Source organism: Drechmeria coniospora, chromosome 02 (assembly GCF_001625195.1).
Source record: "Drechmeria coniospora strain ARSEF 6962 chromosome 02, whole genome shotgun sequence".
NCBI classification, from domain to species: domain Eukaryota; kingdom Fungi; phylum Ascomycota; class Sordariomycetes; order Hypocreales; family Ophiocordycipitaceae; genus Drechmeria; species Drechmeria coniospora.
The window spans coordinates 9,283,381-9,300,710 of record NC_054390.1 but is presented as its reverse complement, the minus strand read 5'-3'; the positions used below and the strand labels follow the sequence as shown (position 1 = coordinate 9,300,710).

The following is a 17,330-nucleotide window of genomic DNA, read 5'->3' as shown; positions in this document are numbered from 1 at the left end:
GAGCAGAGCAGAGCGAAGCAGAGAAGATTTCGTGTGCTCGCACGGCGGGCTCTGAAAAACAAGCTGGCCGTTTGGTGGGTTGACGTTGTGGAAAGATTGAAGAATGAGAGATGGCGTCGTGGCGTTGCACGTCGCGGTGTTCGGGAAGTCGCGGCGATACTTAAATTGATTTGGTTCTAGTGGGGAAGGGGGGGGCGGTTGGTGGCAAAGTGCGAACCTTTCAGTGCATCTAGTTGGTGTCACTGCGTTCCACGCCATGATAATGGCACGTTGCATGTGGTACCTGTACAGCGCACATGCACTGTAATTGGTTGACTGTACACCTACTTGCCGGAAACTGATAAAAGTTCGGCATAGGGAGTACAGTGCAAGTACAGTATACTGTAGGTAAGCATATAGTGCAAGTAAGTACCTGGTAAGTAGTAATGGGCACTGCAGAGTACATGTACATGTAGGCACTAAGATGGCGCTACCAAATTTAAACCGTCACTGTTGTCCAGGTACCTAGTGACTGTAAGTGGGTACTTGCTTACTTACGGTGAGTGCTCTGATCTACAGAGGCACAACTACAGTACTTTGAAGTATACAGTCAGTACTTGCACGCACACCATAGAGCACTAGGTAGGCAGACGTCACTATTCCCAGGTGGCAAGGAACAGCGGCCCAAGGCAAGCAAGCAGGAAATGCATCAAACGGCAATTTGTCGACATGGCTGGTCGACCTGCCGTGGTATTACGCTGTTCAAGGACTCAGAGTCCGGAGCACATTAGTAGCACTGCTCGCTGCTGGGCACTCATGGACGAGGCATGTGCTTGCTCCCATACAAGCTTGAGCGTGCATTGGAATGCCTCCATTCATAGCAGCCAAGTACGTGCAGGACGCAGTACGGAGCAGGCCTGCTGCCGATGCCTCCCTATTACCCAATACATGGCTCCCTGGTTTCCCGACAAGCCTGTTCATGCACCTGTTTCTGTAGGCGCGCAGCGTCGACCTGGCTCATGCCGGAGGTGTGATGAGCATGAGAAGAGGTGGAAGAGAGTTGGATGAATAGGAATGGTGGAACGATGGAGGGAGCATGGCGTAGGCAGAAAATGCCTTGGGCCATCGAGCTCCTGATCTTATTTTAGAAGCATCGAAAAATCAAAAGGTGTTTATGTTTGAGAAAGTAATAATCGTATTTATGTAACAAACTCGCTCGATGATTACCTTTCTGCAAAAAAAATCGCAACATCTCTGCTGAAGGAGAGTGACGTGCAGAATAAACAAAGGGAGGGAAGGAGAACGGCAGCGCCATTTGGAAGTTCTCGCTCCTACACCTCGCACCAATCTGTTCATTTCTTCCCCTTTCCCTCTCCCCCCTCTCCCCCTCTGCTCCCTCCTCGCTTCCTTTCTCTCCCTCTCATCATCGCGCTGCCTCTTGATTCCATTCAAAAATGATGCCCGGACGCGGCAAGAGCAAGGCTGGCAACTTGAAACCAACGACCGCCACGTTCAAGCATGGTCTTCCAACTCCGACAACCGCAAGGTTTCCTGCCCAAGACACCCTCCAGGGCCCTGCCCGACGCACACCCGACCCCGACTGGGATACGCCTCCTCCCGGGACACCCCTTACGGCCGCTCCATGGATTCCGCATCCCACCGATCCGTCGTCCTGCCCCCAGACCCTCGAGACGAGGAAGAGGAAGCGTGAGCAAAGCCGGCAGAAGGCCGAGCGGCAAAAGAAGGCGAGAGAGGCCCAACGGGTGGCAAAGGCCGCCAGGGACGCTCAAAAGGCGGAGCGAGTGATCGAAAGAGCGAAACAGGCGGCTCAGAGGAAGGAGAAAAAGGCCAAAAGTGCCAGGCAAGTGCCTCGGGGAAGGCGGCAGAATGTGACGCAACAGGAACGACGACAACGCACGGAACTGCTCAAGTTTCCCGCAGAAGTCCGCCTCCGCATTTTTCGCCATCTGCTCGTCGCCGACAAGGATATCCTCGTCCATGCCGGCTGGGCTCTCGTGTACAAGAGACAGGCAATCGGCTTGTCCACGGCCATCATGGGAACCTGCCGCATCGTCCACGGCGAAGCCAGCTCCGTCCTGTACGGCGACAACGTGTTCCGGTACCGCCTTCGAGACGCCTCGTCACCTGTGTCGGACCTGCCGAGCCACGGCCGGCGTCATGCTCGAGGCGACGACAGGGAGAGCGATTCCGATTGGGAAGAGGACAATACGGTCGGCGTCGCGGCTTCGAGAAGCCGAACGCAAAGCGACATATCCGTCGTGAAGCACCTACCACTCTTCCGTCGTCTCGCCGTCGAGGCCGAGGACAACCGCTATTCCGAGTCGACAAAGGATGCCATGGCGCGCGCCATCCGTGTCTTCGCCGCCAACGGGGATGGTCAGCGCCCTCGAGTCAATGTTCGTTCCTTCACCATCCGCGTCGCGCCCTTGTGGAATCCTGAGGTCAGGCCGAAGGGTGCCTTTACCTTTATCGACTTCTTCGAGTCGAACTCGCCCGTCATGAAGGCCATCCTCGCCGTCCGGTGCCGATACTTCAGGGTCGACCTGATGACGCAGTACATGGATGGGCCGTCGCCAAAGTCGGGATGCAGCCTGACCATCGATCGCAGCCACGAGATGATTCGCACGCAGGTGAGAGAGACGAAACGGGATTTTTGGGCCCGCGAACTGCTGATGAGAGAGACACGGGAGTCTGCGGCGAACAGGTCCGTCGAGGCCTTGGACAACCTCGGCCGGGAAGTGGCCAAGTTTTGCGTCGAGTACGTGCAGGGCGTCACGGGTGGAACAGGCGCTTGGAACTCGTTTGAGATTGATCATCTTGTTGCGAGCGAAATGGAGACCGAGGAAGATTGAACCCGAGAGTGCGACAATGGCGCAGCGTATTCGAAACGGAAATTCCTTGCTTCTTATCATTGAATCATGGGCAAGATGTACCTTGGGGCGACGAACGGCATAAAGAGTCGATGAGGGGCGGTACTGCGGTGATTTTTCGACCTTGGCCTGACGGGATTCAGCAGCATCTGCATCTCTTACCATGAACCTCTCTTGCTTTGCTTCTTTGCGTCTTCATCATAATATCCAGCACTACATAGCTCGCGCTCAACAAGAAAACCATCGCTACTCCCTTTGGCGGCGGGCTGAGCTTCTGCGAAAGCTTGAGCTCGACCTTTGTCTCACGCCCTGCCTCGTTCAAGCTCGTGGAAATGATGATACTCTAGCCTATTGACACGTCAATTTTCACACTCGACACCTCGAGCGTCTCCGTATCCAGCAGCACAATCTCTTTCGTTTCTGAAAATGAAGGCACGGTGATGAGGCGAACAGACTGGCCGTCGGGCCCTCGAATTTCCTTTGTCGCAAACTCGGGCTGGCAGCCGGCGAAGAAGACGTGCGGGCACGCCTTTATCACGAACGGGTCGTCTTCCTGAAAAGGATAGCTCCCTGCAGAACGGTCAGCGGTCAAGTCGAGGGGCCGTCCGTTCAAGACAGCTCAGTGTCGGCTTACACAGCGTGTCCGGCGCCGTCGGGGCGCAGCATCTCCATCGACACATGGCCTCCATCATGCCCAGCCTGTCGTCGCTGTCGATGTACTTGAAGACGTCGTCGAGGTTCTGGCCACCGGTGCCCAGCACCCTCCATCCTTCAATCTCGGCCTCGAACGGATTCGTCACCAAGTCGAACCAGCCGGGCTCGGAAGTCTTGGATGGATCCTGGCCATAGGCTCTGGCGGACGAGAACATGGCCATGTGAATGGGCTGCTGAGGGTAACTGACGTTGGCCGGGTCTTCGGCTCCGGGCAGTAGTGTGATGGGAATGGAAGGTAGGAGGTGCGAGACGAATTCATCAAACTGCTGCGACGGAAGGGCATTGTACGCGCTCGCGTCGTAGCCGTACTTTTTGTGCACCTTTTTGTCCGCCGTGCCGGAATCGGCATTGGTCTCCGTCGCAACGGCCGAGGCGGCGGCTGTCGAGATGGAGTTGCCTGCGATGATGAGTCGGCTTATCTGGGAGATTTCGGCTTGGGCGGAACCCCCGAGCGCTTCTCCCAGCAGGTAGTCGAGGAGAAGGTTCAGCTCCAGCGAGTGGGACGCATCTGCCCCGGAAAAGGCCAATCCGGAGACGACGGCAACCTTGGTGCCGGATCTCTCGGCCGTACCCGTCATCTCCTCATCCTCCTCCTTGGCCTCCTCCTTCTTGACCTTTGCTTCGCCGTCGGAGGTGGGAACCGGTTGTTTCGTGAGAGCCCACCGTTCGGGCTGGGGGGCGAGGTCGGGAAATTTGATGTCGATGACCTCGAACTCGCCGTTGGTGTTTTCGGTTCCCATGACGGCAATGATGCAGCCTGTGACGAGAGGGACCGTGCCGAGCAGCTCGCCTACCAAGCGAACCCTTCCAGAGTCATCCTCCAGCATGATCTGGTCGGTGCCATCTTCGGAGTAGTACTTTTGCGTCGAGATCGGAGCCGAGATCCATCGCTGGGGCAGCAAAGCAGGCAGGCGTTAGTGAATGGCCTCGACCAGCAGAACGGGACCTCTCACGTCCTTGGACACATCCTCCAGAATGTTGGGTTTCAGAGCCATGTCCATGTACACGGTGCCCGTCACCCAGCAGAGTTCGCCCTGGCGCACGTCGAGGACGCGCTCGACCCTCTTGGCTTCCTCGCCCCCAATCACCGTCCCCCCCCACGATGCCTCCGCCACCTGGTCGACGGCGGGCTTGATTTTGGCGAGGCGCAAGAAGTACATGTCGCCATATTGCTGCTTGTACGATCGCTTCTTGTCGAGATCGAAGCTGGGTAGTGGCTTGTACGCGTTGGCCGCTCGCTCGAGTGGTTGACGGGGCACGTCGCTGGAACGAGTTAGGAACGTGGGACACGGCGGTTGATTCAGGGGCCAGGAGCAGTTGATGCTTACCCGCACTTCTCGAGGAGGGTCTCCGACACATCTTCGAGGGTAACCATGGCGATGGCGAGCCAGGCGAAGACGGGTAGGAAAGGTTGACAAAGTCGGCCGCGGCGATTCGAGCGACGCGTTGCTCGGCGTCGTGCTAGGATCCAAGTACTCCGTACTAGGTAGTTATAATGCACAGAGCACCGAGTACATGTACTTCAGTGTACATACAGTACTTACGGAGCGCTCGTGTTGAACCATTAGACAATGAATTAATTAACCAGCCGACCGCGTATTAACGCGACTGTCCTGGCGTAAAGTGGTGGGGCGCTTCCAAAGGCCTGAATACAGGATAAATACTAGGTACCAACGGAGCACAGGTACAAGTACACCCAAGTACAACTACAATGCGGCAAGTAGGAATGAAGTACTCCGTACCACTTGTGCTCCGTACTTGTGCTGCTAAAACGTGCTGTAGTTGCAGGAGGTAAATAGCGGGATGACGGGTGCGGCCCAGCTACGACACTGCTGTAGTGTGGCCTAAGGGGTGAACCGAAGAATGATTCCCCCCCTTCCAGGCCGGCCATGGCTTCCGGAGCGCTCAGTGCTTACAGTGGTGTACAGTGTACTGTAGCTGTTCTAACCCACCCCAGTTCCTGTATGGAGTAATACGTGGGAGCGCTGAAGGCGGCGGGCTGCATCGTCATCCCGAATGCCGAGCTCAGAGCTACCTACCGTCCACCATCCCACCCCTTGCCCTCTGGACAGGCCAGTGCCAACTGACCGACTCTGACTCCCTTCCCTTCTCCCTCCCCTTCTCCCTCCCCTCTCGTCCCATCGTCATTTTCGTCTCCGGAACCGAGGACAATGCCGCCTCCCAACGCCCCTCGAATCGTCGTCAACGACCTCTCCTACACCTTCCCCGACTACTCCACTGGCGTCCGCAACATCACCCTTGACCTCCCCCCTCGCTCCCGTACTCTCCTGATCGGAGCCAACGGTGCCGGCAAGACGACCCTCCTCCGCCTCCTCGCGGGCAAGCGTTTGGCCCCGAGCAACACCATCTCCATCTGCGACGTCGACCCTTTTAAGGAGAGCCTCGAGGGCGTCACCTACCTTGGTCTCGAATGGGTCCTCAACCCCATCGTCCGCAATGACATCGGCGTCGTCGAGCTGCTGCGCTCCGTCGGCGGAGATGCGTACCCCGACCGCAGGGACGAGCTCGTCGAGATGCTCGACATCGACACCAACTGGCGCATGCATGCCGTGTCGGATGGCGAGCGCCGCCGGGTCCAGCTTGCCATGGGTCTCGTGCGGCCCTGGACCGTGCTCTTCCTCGACGAAATCACCGTCGACCTCGACGTCTTGAGCCGAGCCAGCTTTCTCGGCTGGCTGAAGCGCGAGACGGGGACGCGCGAGTGCACCATCGTCTACGCGACGCACATCCTCGACAACCTCGCCGGCTGGCCCACCCACCTCGTCCACATGCACGTCGGCACCGTCAAGGAGTGGGATGAGGCGGAAAACATGCTGCAGTCGATTGACGGCACCGTCGGCCAAACGGGCAACAGTCGCCTCGGCGAGCTCGTCCTGGGCTGGCTGAAGCAAGATCTCAAGGAGAGGGGGCCGCGAAGCCAAGCCAACCTGGGCTCCGAGGGCAAGACGTATGGGTTCGGCGGCATCAAGATTGGCGGCTACGGCGACGAGTCGAAGCAAAGGGAGGCCTAGCGCAACGCCGCACCGACTTCTTCTTTCACCTCTATTTCTCTTTGCCTGCACCTGCCTGCCCATCGAACAACGCGGTGCGGGAGCACCCTCCGGCTGCATCGTCGGCGCCTGGACAGACTGCGAGGTTAGGAGGCACATCATTCAACCGTGCGCGGCGTTTCTGTTTTCGCCAAAAGCAGGCCTCAACTCTGCATTTCTCTTGGGTGGGCGGAAAATAAATGGCTTCCTCGGGGACATTGTGTCTCCTTTTTTGATACCCTGTACTTCAACCAAAGGGGATTGGATTTGGCTCTCGCTTCAACTCGATGGGAACCGGACATGGTGGTTGAGAATTGATCATGGCGTGGGCGCAAGCCAACAGTTTTCTGTGTCATGAACAAGTGATCGGTCATGAACCCCCCAGCAAGCTGGTGTCCTGCGTGCCCGCATGTGGAGAACTTGTTGCCATCTGCTTTCTCGACCTGTCGTCCATGGAGTTCTTGAGTACCGTCATGGTATTCGTGAGCAGTTCCGTGATGCCCGGTAGACCCTCTCTCGTCAGCCTTTCCAGGACGCTGATCCTGTACTCCTGCCAGGTCAAGCGTACTCCGCCCGAGGCAGCCAGCCTGCTCAGGCTATTCTGCGTCACGGGCCCTGCGTGCCTCGTGCGTATCGAGAGGTCCTCGGCCATGGCCTTGTCCTCGAGATCGCGCACGCAGCGGATGCTCTGCAGGCACAGGACTGGCGAGTGCGACAGTGAAAAGAGCGATGCGAGTGTGAAGCTCTTGTCCACAGAGGCAACGTACGCCGTCAAGGCCGAGACGGTCGCGCGGGGGACCATGCAGCCGTGGGCGTTTGAATCACTGTCGCTGAAGGCACGGGCGCGCCAGAGGCAGTTGCACATGTCCATGAGGAAACCGTTGTAGTGGTTGACGTATGCCTTGGTGTATGATGAGGCGTCGATGCGGTTGGAGCCGTCGCCGCGAGGGCGCGTCGCCATGGCCTTTTCGAAACCCTTCTTAAAGCGAGCGAGGATGAGGCTGAGGCGCGAAACGGAAGCGAGGGAGGCGCTGAAGAAGAGGGAATAGACGAGGGGTGACGGAGGCAGCTCGATTCGCACATGCTGCTGCAGGGTTGGGTGGGCAAGGAGGGGGATGGTGCATTCGTAAAAGGACAGGATGGCCGCTTCGGTGGCGAGGGAGGGAGCTGTCTGGAGGAGAGTGAGGTTGAGGCGGTTGACGTGGTGGAGGAGTGAGGAGATGGCCTGGCTAGCATCCGGGGGAACCGTCGACGAGGACTCGAGAACGCTGGTCCAGTAGTGGAGGAGGCTGGTGTACAAGCCGAGGAGGGCGCGTTGGGTATCTGGCGAGTCGTCTTGGATGCATGCTTCGAGCGGCCCGAATATGAACTTGGAGAGCTCTGGGACTGGTCAGGGGGAGCCGACGTGTTGGCGACGAGGGAGGATGAGTAGGATTTGTACCTTGGAAGTCTTGCAAGGGGGCATACGAGAGGATATCAAGGACAAGATCCCTTCTACCCTCGCCGCTCCAAACTTCAAAAAAACGACAAAAAAAGCCCAGTAGGACCGGCGGTAGTGTCTAGCCGTCATAAGCACAGCCAAGTCAAGGGAATCACGGGAAGGCCTACTTTGGTCTGGACAACAAACTCCCTCACGACCTCCAGGACTTCCCACAATGTACCCTCGTCAGCATCTCCATCCAGAACATCTTGTAGGACAGAGCCCAGCCAGTTGGACACGCGTCGGTGCGAGGTCGCGTCAGGTCGGAGCAGGAGAAGCTTCTGCAGCAAAGGGTCGGCGAGGACGGCGACGAGCTGGTTCGGTAGCTCGAGTTTTTCCAGCTTCTGCACGAAACTGCGGACGTTCTCAATCTCTTCTAGTGTAACGGAATCCTGCCATAGTTGACGCATGCATCAGACCACGTCGGGGGTAGAACAGGGCGGCGGCGGCCGGGGGGGGACGGGGGTTCGGCATACCTCAGTTGCGTATGGAGTATGGACAGCAGGGAGTAGCCTGTTCCGCAGCGTACGGTCCATGGGACGATTGACCCTGAAGCCGTCGAGAAGCGCAGATGAGGGTCCGTCCACCTGTCGCCGATGGGCCTCTTGAATCTCATCCAACCTCGCCCGCCACGCGGGATCCGGGTGCTGCTCAATGTCAGCAACACATACAGGCGGCATGATTTCGACAAAAGCTTGAGCTTGCCTTGAACGCGGACGCCTTGCCACGCACAGCATCGCCGACAATGATTTCGGGGTAATAGTCCTTGAAGACGCGCAACAGGCCGACGAGGCATGGGTCGTTGCCCGTTTGTCTCGAGAGATTCAATCTGTGTGCTGTCAGCACACATGGCCACTCTGAAGTATTGCAGAAACATCTCACAATGCCTGGATCCGAAATGGCCGGACGTGTTTTCTCCTCGTCACCATCGCCAGCACATGCGAAACCTGCTGCCTGGAAGAATAAAAAAGCTAGAGTGAGTACTCCAGAAGCGACCAGGTTTTGGGTGGCAGGACAAAGTACCTTATCGCCGCCGTATCCAGCAAGCCAAACAGGAAGCCGTAGGCCCTCGCCAGAACTTCTCTCTCCTGCAGGTCGTGTTGGACCAGGATCAGCCACCTGAGGAGCGCAGCCTGCACCCCCAGGGACATCTTGAGCCGGCCGTGGCCCAGTGTGCCGAGGATGCGGAGGACGACATCGGCCTCGACTTTGCCACGCGGGTACAGGTTGCGCGCGAGTGTCTGCAGGCTCGCCTGGTCGAGGTATGAGGGCGAAGTAAGCAGATCGACAAGCTGACCGAGGGCGTCGGGGAGCAGACCACGCTCGTAGCAGAGGGAGGCGAGCTGGGCGACAACAGGTTTCACGGCCGTGCTCCGAGACTTGGCCGGGAGCTTAGAAGCTACGATGTTTGTCAGTCAAGCAAAGTATTTCTCGCTGTGCTTCACAGCCTCAGGAAGCTCACCGCTGACAACGACGTGGACGAGGGCATTGACATCCTCGTCCGTCGTGACCGTCATGAGCACGACGAGGCCAAATGGAGTCTGAACAAACCCAAGATGGATGAGAAACCCTCGAGGAACACCCTGCGTCTTCCTCGCGAGTTGGAGCCGTCCGCAGTGTGAGGTTTGCTTTCCTCGGCTTTGACTGTGGATTGAGTGATCGACTGAGTGGTATTGAGGGCGTGAGCGACTGTTGTGATGAAAGTGAAGTCACTGTCAATTGGTGATACTGGCCGAGAAACAGTAGATGCGGTGTAATTAATACGTGCAAGGCCTATTATTACTCCGTACATCATCTAAACTCAACTATACTGGAGGGAGACGCGTCGACCCCGCCGCCCAAATGTACCCTAGCCATGCTGGCGTACCAGAACCTTTAGTGCATTTCGCCACTGTTAGAATAGCTGGAACACAAGCTACACTTACAGTATGGTACATGTACATGCAAGTACCTAGTACCTAGGCATGAGTACCAGCCAAGTACTCCGTAGTGAATACTCCGTTAAACGTCACGTAAGTAATATTACTGTAGATTTCCGTCCTTGAATTCAATACTAGAAAACCGCTACTCCTTACTCCTTAACAGTCGGAGTAAAGTATTGTCCTTTACAATGTAATCAATAATTACTCCATACTTCTACTGTACCCCGTAGTTGTACGGATATCGGGTAATAATATCCACTAATTATCTTTGATGCTTCTTCTTCTTCGCTCGCCGTTTGGCCACATCTTGGCTTTTGCATGCGCAAAGGGTGCTACGATGGTTACTTTTCTCAGGAAACTTCTGTACAGTTACGTTTGGTGGTGATGAATGCCCTCCCATTCGTTCGCACAAGCCCGTTCGCTGGCTGGCTCTAATCAAGGTTGTCCTGTCCCATCCCGTCTTATCCTATACTGAACTGTCCCTTTCATTGTTTGTCTGCATGCCGAGTGACACCCCTCCTAAATTTCTCCTGGTCTGTATACCCGCTCTCCCATGTTGCCCTTTCCAAAGAGTCGAAGCAAACGGACGGTGCCAACTCGCAATGGCGCAAAACTTTTGTGTAATCCGACCAGTATTCCCATCCATCTAATGTATCCATTTCCACTGATGCCATCCATCGTCCTTTTTGCTTTCCTTTCCATCCTTTCCATCCTTTCCCCCACGCACCCTGTCATCATACATGAATCAACGAGTTCCGTTATCCTCGCCTCGCTTTCTCCTTCTCCCGAATCCTGCAAAGGCTGTTGTTTACGCCCACTTCGAAAAATCGACCGACTCCACCAACGGATTGACCCCGTTCGTCGGTGGCATCTCCGTCTCGTTCGATGTGCCCGACGTCGACATGATCGAGGACCTGTGCGATACCTGCTCGCTCGTGCCGGTGAAAAAGGTCGCCACGCTGGTCCGTCGTAGGCTGCTGAAGCTATCTCGGACGCTGTTGGCCGCGCGCGCCGTCTCCGCCTGCGGGACGACCAACGGCGCCGATGGTGGCGACGGTGCTCGGTGGTCCGCCTTGGGCTCGTGCTTCTCCCTCAGCCGCTGAATCTCGCGGAGCCGGCCTCGCCACGAGCTGATGTGCTCGCCGCCCTCGCGGTTGTGCCACACGACCGAGAACATGGACGCGTTCAAGGCGAGCAGTCGGACGAAGCCGGGAAGTGCCTTGAGAGAGATCATCTTCGTCTCCGACGCGGGCGAAACTTCGGGGAAGCCCGGCTTGCTCGCCACTTGGACCCTGTAGAACGGCTGCCTCTCGTTCCTGTCCTCGTCCGGGATCGTGTCGCGCGTCGCGATGAACGAGGCGCGCGATGCCGGCGTGATGATGATGTTGACAAAGTTGAACTGGCTCGGGAAGGTGTCAAACCTGAACGGCAGCCCCGAGTCGTTGAAGATGATGTTGACGAAATCGTTGCCGATGTGCCGCTTCTTCAGCGTGCAGTTCGGATCCCGCTCAAGGCTGGTCGGCATCTGCGTCGTGACATGGAATACGATTTCCGTCACCCTGTCCCGCCAGCAGAACGTGTACTCGCCGTCGCCATCGTACTCGCGATCCAGGCCCTGCGTGTTGAACGTCGCCCCCTTGAGCTTCGTCAGAGTCCCCAGGTTGTCGAGGAAGTCTAGGTAGTCGCTGCTGCCCGAGACGTTGGCCAAGATTTCCGCTTCCGACGTCTGCCCTTCGCCGACGTAGACGACGCCGACCTTGTGCCCATCGAGGCTCGAGTTTCTGTCAAACACGCGAATCGCCCTCTCGGTGACTTCGTCGTCCGGCAGCGGGATGGGTCGCGCCGAGTCGAATGCTTGCGGCATGGGAGACATGAGCTGCACGAGGAGATGGCTGGGCAAGATGGCGTTGGTCGTCGCCTGTCCTTCCCTGCTGACGTCGACATGTGCCTCCGTCTGGTGAGGCGGCGGCGGCGTGATTGTCTCGCGGACGAGGTACGCCGACGTCCCGGAAGGCTGCCTCTTGACCACCTGCGCCCACCCCGAGGCCGTCGCCTGCTTGATGGTGACGATGCTGTTCCCAATCAGCCACTGCTTCTTGTCAATGGACCCGAACCGGTCCTCGGTAAAGTAGGGGTCCTCGGCCGACTCGTCGACGTCGGCGTACGTGACCCTTTGCATGAAGTCCAGAGACGTGAGGGTCTGCTCATCTGCTATCTGGCCGGCACCGTCACCGTCCGACAGGAGCTTCCTGACGATCCACCCGACATGATGGGCTCGATCTTGCAGCTTAAGCGCCAGGAACCAGAACAGAATGACATGATAGGCCAAAGCGTGCACGTACTGCGGCACCTCGTCCGACGGGCTCGAAGTGGAGAGATCCGCAGGGTTCGAGATAAGAGTCATGATCGTCACGCACTCGCTGACGTGGTTGTTCCAGCTTGACTGCTTCCTCTTGTCCTTGGCGTAGTCGAGGTAGCGGAAGCAGATGCCAAACACGATTCGAAAGTCGTCCTCTCTGAAATTGACAAAGACGTTGTGCAGCCGACTAAGGGAGGCCAGGAACTCCAAGATGTGGATCGACACGTGCGGCTGCGTGATGATGGCCGCCATCTGGTTCAGCATCTGGATCAGGGATTTGCTGCTGGAGAGCGGAAGCTCGTGACAGCAGATGGACAATGCATGAATGCAGTACTTTGCAGTCCGTTCCCACGTGGCGATGCCGAGGATGAAAGTCTTGACAATCTCGTCCTCGTCGCTCTTCAGGAAATGTTCGTGATAGCTTAGAATCATAGTCAAGCTGTGAAAGAGACAAATGGCGACGTCGGCGCGTCGTAGACCCGACGTGTTTGGTGGTTCTTGGAACCCGTTGATGCGAATCTGCTCGCAGATCATCCTGCGAAGGACCTGTATTTGAGGTATAGCATCCGTGAAGATGGCGTGGTTGCTCAACTGGGATGGAAGGTGAACGAGGACGAAACTGTACGTCTCCCAGTCGCTCCCTTGCATAACGGTCAGCAACGCTTCGAGCCATGCCGCCATGTTCAGAGAGCAGACTCGCAACTCTCCATCTTCGGAGCGCGAGCCGTAGGTGACCGCCTCGTCGGGGCGGGAACCTCCGTCGACTTCCTCCCGGCGGCCGGGCCCGACGGAAACCAGGACAGGGCTGGCGAGCGTCGGAATGGCATCCGGAAGCGCTTCTGGATCAGGACATCTCCACATTTGATGATGTCGTTGAAGGCTCAACGCGCAACTAGGAGTTCGGGCAGGCATGCCCCTCTCGTGGGGTGCGCCTTGAGAAAAGGATACGCCGCGCGAGGTCGACGCCCGTGGTTGGCCGCTGTGGTCGCTTCTCGACAAGCGGAGGGCCTGAGCAGTCTCCTCGGCCTGCTTTTTGGCCAGCGAGGCATCTGTACGACACATGGCAGTCGCGAGAAAGCCGTTCTCCACGTCATCTGTGACGAAAATCCTATAAGCCCAGTCGGCCCGGAGCCTAAACAGCAATTTCATGGCAGAGAGTCGCGCATCAATCTCGCATTGACTTGATGGCTTCGAAATGGTGACGAGCTCAGCGAAGAGACGGGCGCTCTTTGCCCCATGTACGTTCATGACTCGCAGAAACATCTTGACGTAGGCCTTTGTCACCACATTCGAAGGTGACTCGTCGGGTGATAAGTTGGTTGTACCGGAATTGGTTGGCGACAGAGCAGAGGTTGTCGGGGAAACGATCGGGGACTTGAGCTGGTCATTCATCACAATCTCCTTGAGCGTGTCGATGATGTAGTCGAATAGCTCCATATCGCAGGAAGTGGCCAGAGACACTATCAGCGACATGATTGCTTCCAGCACCGGCACGTCTGTTTCGTCGGCGATGTTTTGCAGAATACTCTTGGCTAACAAAGGGGTCAAGTTCTGCTCGGATTCATCCCCAACGAGGTCGACGATTTCGTATGCCTCCATGGTAGTGTGCAGGGCTCGCAACCGCGTTTCGGAGCTGCGGTTGCGATTGCCGAAGAATGCCTCCAGCACCAAGTTCAAATTCTCCTCCCACTGGAGGTCGGATGGCGCGCAGCACCTGAACTCTTGGAAGAAATCGAGAACGGTCATCGCCGTGGCATCCGGGAGGATCGAATGCACGCCGGTGAAGAATCTGACGATAGCTTCTCGGGGAACAAAGCCGCCGGATGACTGTTTGATGATCCCATCAAGCCTGCTGATCAGTTCCAGCGTTTCCCGTTCCACCGTCACTTCTGGCGCCTCCTCCTTCGTCACGCTGTTGCGCCTCATGTCGAGGCTGCTGCTGGCCCGCTTGTAGCATTCGGCAGCAACCTCCAAGCATATTGACCAATCTTCATCCGCGATCAGCGGGTGCAGCTGTCCTTGTCCATCGTCGAACAACGAGTTTATCAGCTGCAGCAGCGCCCCGAACACTCTGATCGACGTCGTTCCCCTGACAGCATTGGACAGCCCGTCAACGAGAAGGGCGTAAGGGATGATGGGGTAGCCATTTTCCGACGTCTTGGACAGTAATTTCTGCAGCACGGCGAGGGCACCTCTGACTTCCCGGCTCATGACCGCGTCGTTTGCTCCCTCGCCAGGAAGGTTGCGGAGAGTATCGAGCATTATGCGGACCGTGGCCTGGCCGTGGTGGGATTTGCAAAGATTCGCAATGGCGTGCCAAGAGGTTTTATGCAAGGCCGGCACGAGGCAAAAAATGGACGACAGAACCCGGACACACTTTTGTACCTTGTCTTGAGGTATTGAGCCAAAAGTGCCTATGGCATCGATGGCACAGACGCAAGATTCAAGGTCATCCTCAATGTTGGTGTGCATGCAGACACCAAGGAGGCTTTCAACGAGGTCCCCTATACTTGCGTCGGTTGCGTTGTTGAGACCGAACTTGATGACGTCGAGGAGGAATTGAAAGAGCTGGTGAAGGTTTTGCTCCTCGCCAGAAGCGGCGGCCCGACCCTTGGATGAACTTTGTTGCCCTCTGGTCGACTGAGCATTCTTTCGAGCTTTTCGGGCGGCCTTGTACACCCCTTGGACCCATTCGGCGAGGAGAGGGACAAGGTCGTAATCAAAACCTGCAGTAAGACGGCCGTGGTGGCTCAGGTCAACGAGGGCAGCGAGTTGAAGATGAAAGTCCTCCAAGGTTGTTGGTGCAGATATTGTCTGGAAATACTCTTTGCGTTCCAGCTCGGTAGAAGAAGGATGCTTGACACATTCCGCCAACAGCTCCCAGGCTGCAGCCCGCACAGTGGCTGGGTTGAGTGAATCGACAAGGCCTTTGGCGGAGTGCCAGATTTCGAGCACAGTGCTGACAGGATATTCGCCAACAGAATGCTTGAGCGTATTCGCAGCGGATATCCTCTCGCCAGGGTCACCGCTCTTCAGCAGCTCGAGTGCGTCCATGTGGTATGTAGAAAGCTTGCGAGATCTCGTGTGCATAGGATCGGCTTCACTTCTTGGCAACGTTATTATCGGCGGTGGAGAAGACGGCGCTGCGGGCTTGCTTGACGCCTTGGGACTGGTGAGGCTGCGAAGAGCGTTGGCGATGCCACCTGGGCGAGTCGATTCGGACGACGAGGTATCATCATCAGGCGGCGGGGACATGTGCTCGTCGGTCAGAATATTATCGCGTGAGCTGCTCTGCAGCTTGAGGCGGTGAGAAAAAGACCCATCGGTTGCTAGTAGAGGTGCGGGTTCGTCATGGGCATGCGGTTGGGTAGGCGGCATCTCGAAAGGTGCTAAATGTCTGCTGTTGAACCTGCGGGACGGAGTTGACCCGGGCAAGACTGCCCCAGAACCAGCGTGTACGATGTACAAATTTGTTGGTGGACAGACACAGCCACGGGCCACGGGGTACGGTGACAACGCCGGCTGTGCGAATGGATATACCTATATCTGTTGTCCTTTCGCTGAGACAAATAGTTGTATGGTCAACGTGGATCAACGATCGGCGCAGAATCCGCGTGCCCCGAAAGCGGTGACGAAGGACAGCTGGCGCTAGCTGTGGTCGAGATTCGCGCGGGCGCTCATCATCCTCTTGACCTGGCGAGGGGACTAGATAGTCATTGAGCGTAGAAGCAAGTATTTTAGGCAGACATAGGCCGATTCAAGTTTGAGTGGGAGTTGCAGCTAAGGCGGGTGAGGTTCGAAGGTGCCATCGTAATTACATAATGATGGCTAGCACCCACCACAATCAAGCTGTCACCTTGGCAAGGTTTAATCCAGACTTATCAGACAGAACCTTCCTATCTCGGATTAGATTACTCTTTCCCGTCAAATCCACCACTTGAATTGAGGTAATAATGTATTTTATTATTTATGGTAATTAGCCGCCTGAACAAACCTACCTCAGGGTGGGGCATTATTCCTTTAGTAATTTATCATCATACATACTTACACCTATTTGCACTCACATGCATCAAGGTGCGAATCTACTTACAAGTAATATACTCCGTCCTTACATTCACACTTGAACTGCAACAATTTGTGCGAGAATAAATGCATATATCTGCACTTCTACATCAGAAATCTCCGGCTCCCCTCCATTTCTTACTCAGAAGCCTGTTCCAAAACCGCAATGAAGCCATAACCCTAAAATTCCGCTTCGCTTCAGCCACCTCCTCGGCCAACTGCTAGCAACGAAACAACACATCTTTACTGCCGAGAACAGCTCGTCATGGTTCCATTACTTGACCAGCCGTTACTATCAGGCCATTTTGATGCTTTGGCATTTTTGTACCGTGTATGTATTATTAAGCAGGAAAATCGTGGCAGGCAGTGATCCACTAGAGGCAGGATCGCAGCAAAGATAGTTCAGTTTACAAAAGTTGAACGCATTAAAAGAACATTGACGATATGGTGGAGAAATTGGTGCAGCTTGCTAACAGCTTCTCTACAGTATATATTAAAGGGGCTCCCTCGGTGCAATAATGTCTGGCAAGAGGGCTTGCAGCGACATGTGTACACGCACATCATGCAACTGTTGAAGTGGCATTTATGGAGATACCTAGCAATCATCTAACCATTATTTCCAACTATATATATACCTAACTAAAAATATCTATACTGTATGCAGACGTGCTCATGTAGAGCAAGTAGTTGCATGCAGAGCAAGTATTACATCCTATTGTAAAGTACATCTCGAAAGTACAGTACATGTCCTTAGGCGTACATGTAAGTACTTAAGTACTTAATTTAAGTACGTGCAGTGCAGAAGTACATGTCGTTGTACTGTAAGTATTGTAACTAATACAAGTATACACACACACACCGTACGGAGTACTG

At 56.0% G+C, this 17,330-nt stretch overlaps 5 protein-coding genes across 5 annotated transcripts; 2 read left to right on the top strand and 3 right to left on the bottom strand.

Moving 5' to 3' along the window:
• Positions 1 to 1,433: 1,433 nt before the first annotated feature.
• DCS_05674 (uncharacterized protein) lies at positions 1,434 to 2,852 on the top strand (the record flags this gene model as incomplete). The annotated part of the gene is made up of 1 exon (XM_040802976.1): positions 1,434 to 2,852. One exon carries the CDS (start codon positions 1,434 to 1,436, stop codon positions 2,850 to 2,852), a length of 1,419 nt encoding a protein of 472 aa, XP_040658009.1.
• A 361-nt stretch (positions 2,853 to 3,213) lies between these two features.
• DCS_05673 (DNA polymerase subunit delta-2) lies at positions 3,214 to 4,959 on the bottom strand (the record flags this gene model as incomplete). The annotated part of the gene is made up of 4 exons (XM_040802975.1): positions 3,214 to 3,440; positions 3,505 to 4,474; positions 4,538 to 4,847; positions 4,913 to 4,959. 4 exons carry the CDS (start codon positions 4,957 to 4,959, stop codon positions 3,214 to 3,216), a joined length of 1,554 nt encoding a protein of 517 aa, XP_040658008.1.
• A 796-nt stretch (positions 4,960 to 5,755) lies between these two features.
• DCS_05672 (uncharacterized protein) lies at positions 5,756 to 6,616 on the top strand (the record flags this gene model as incomplete). Its single annotated transcript, XM_040802974.1, has 1 exon — positions 5,756 to 6,616. One exon carries the CDS (start codon positions 5,756 to 5,758, stop codon positions 6,614 to 6,616), a length of 861 nt encoding a protein of 286 aa, XP_040658007.1.
• Positions 6,617 to 7,004: 388 nt separating this feature from the next.
• Positions 7,005 to 9,631, bottom strand: DCS_05671 (uncharacterized protein; the record flags this gene model as incomplete). Its single annotated transcript, XM_040802973.1, has 7 exons — positions 7,005 to 8,014; positions 8,076 to 8,193; positions 8,243 to 8,506; positions 8,591 to 8,761; positions 8,847 to 8,943; positions 9,138 to 9,513; positions 9,577 to 9,631. The coding sequence occupies 7 exons, from the start codon at positions 9,629 to 9,631 to the stop codon at positions 7,005 to 7,007; spliced, it is 2,091 nt and encodes a 696-aa protein (XP_040658006.1).
• A 1,213-nt stretch (positions 9,632 to 10,844) lies between these two features.
• On the bottom strand, positions 10,845 to 15,773 carry DCS_05670 (tuberin; the record flags this gene model as incomplete). Its single annotated transcript, XM_040802972.1, has 1 exon — positions 10,845 to 15,773. The coding sequence occupies one exon, from the start codon at positions 15,771 to 15,773 to the stop codon at positions 10,845 to 10,847; it is 4,929 nt and encodes a 1,642-aa protein (XP_040658005.1).
• Between the last annotated feature and the right edge of the window lie 1,557 nt (positions 15,774 to 17,330).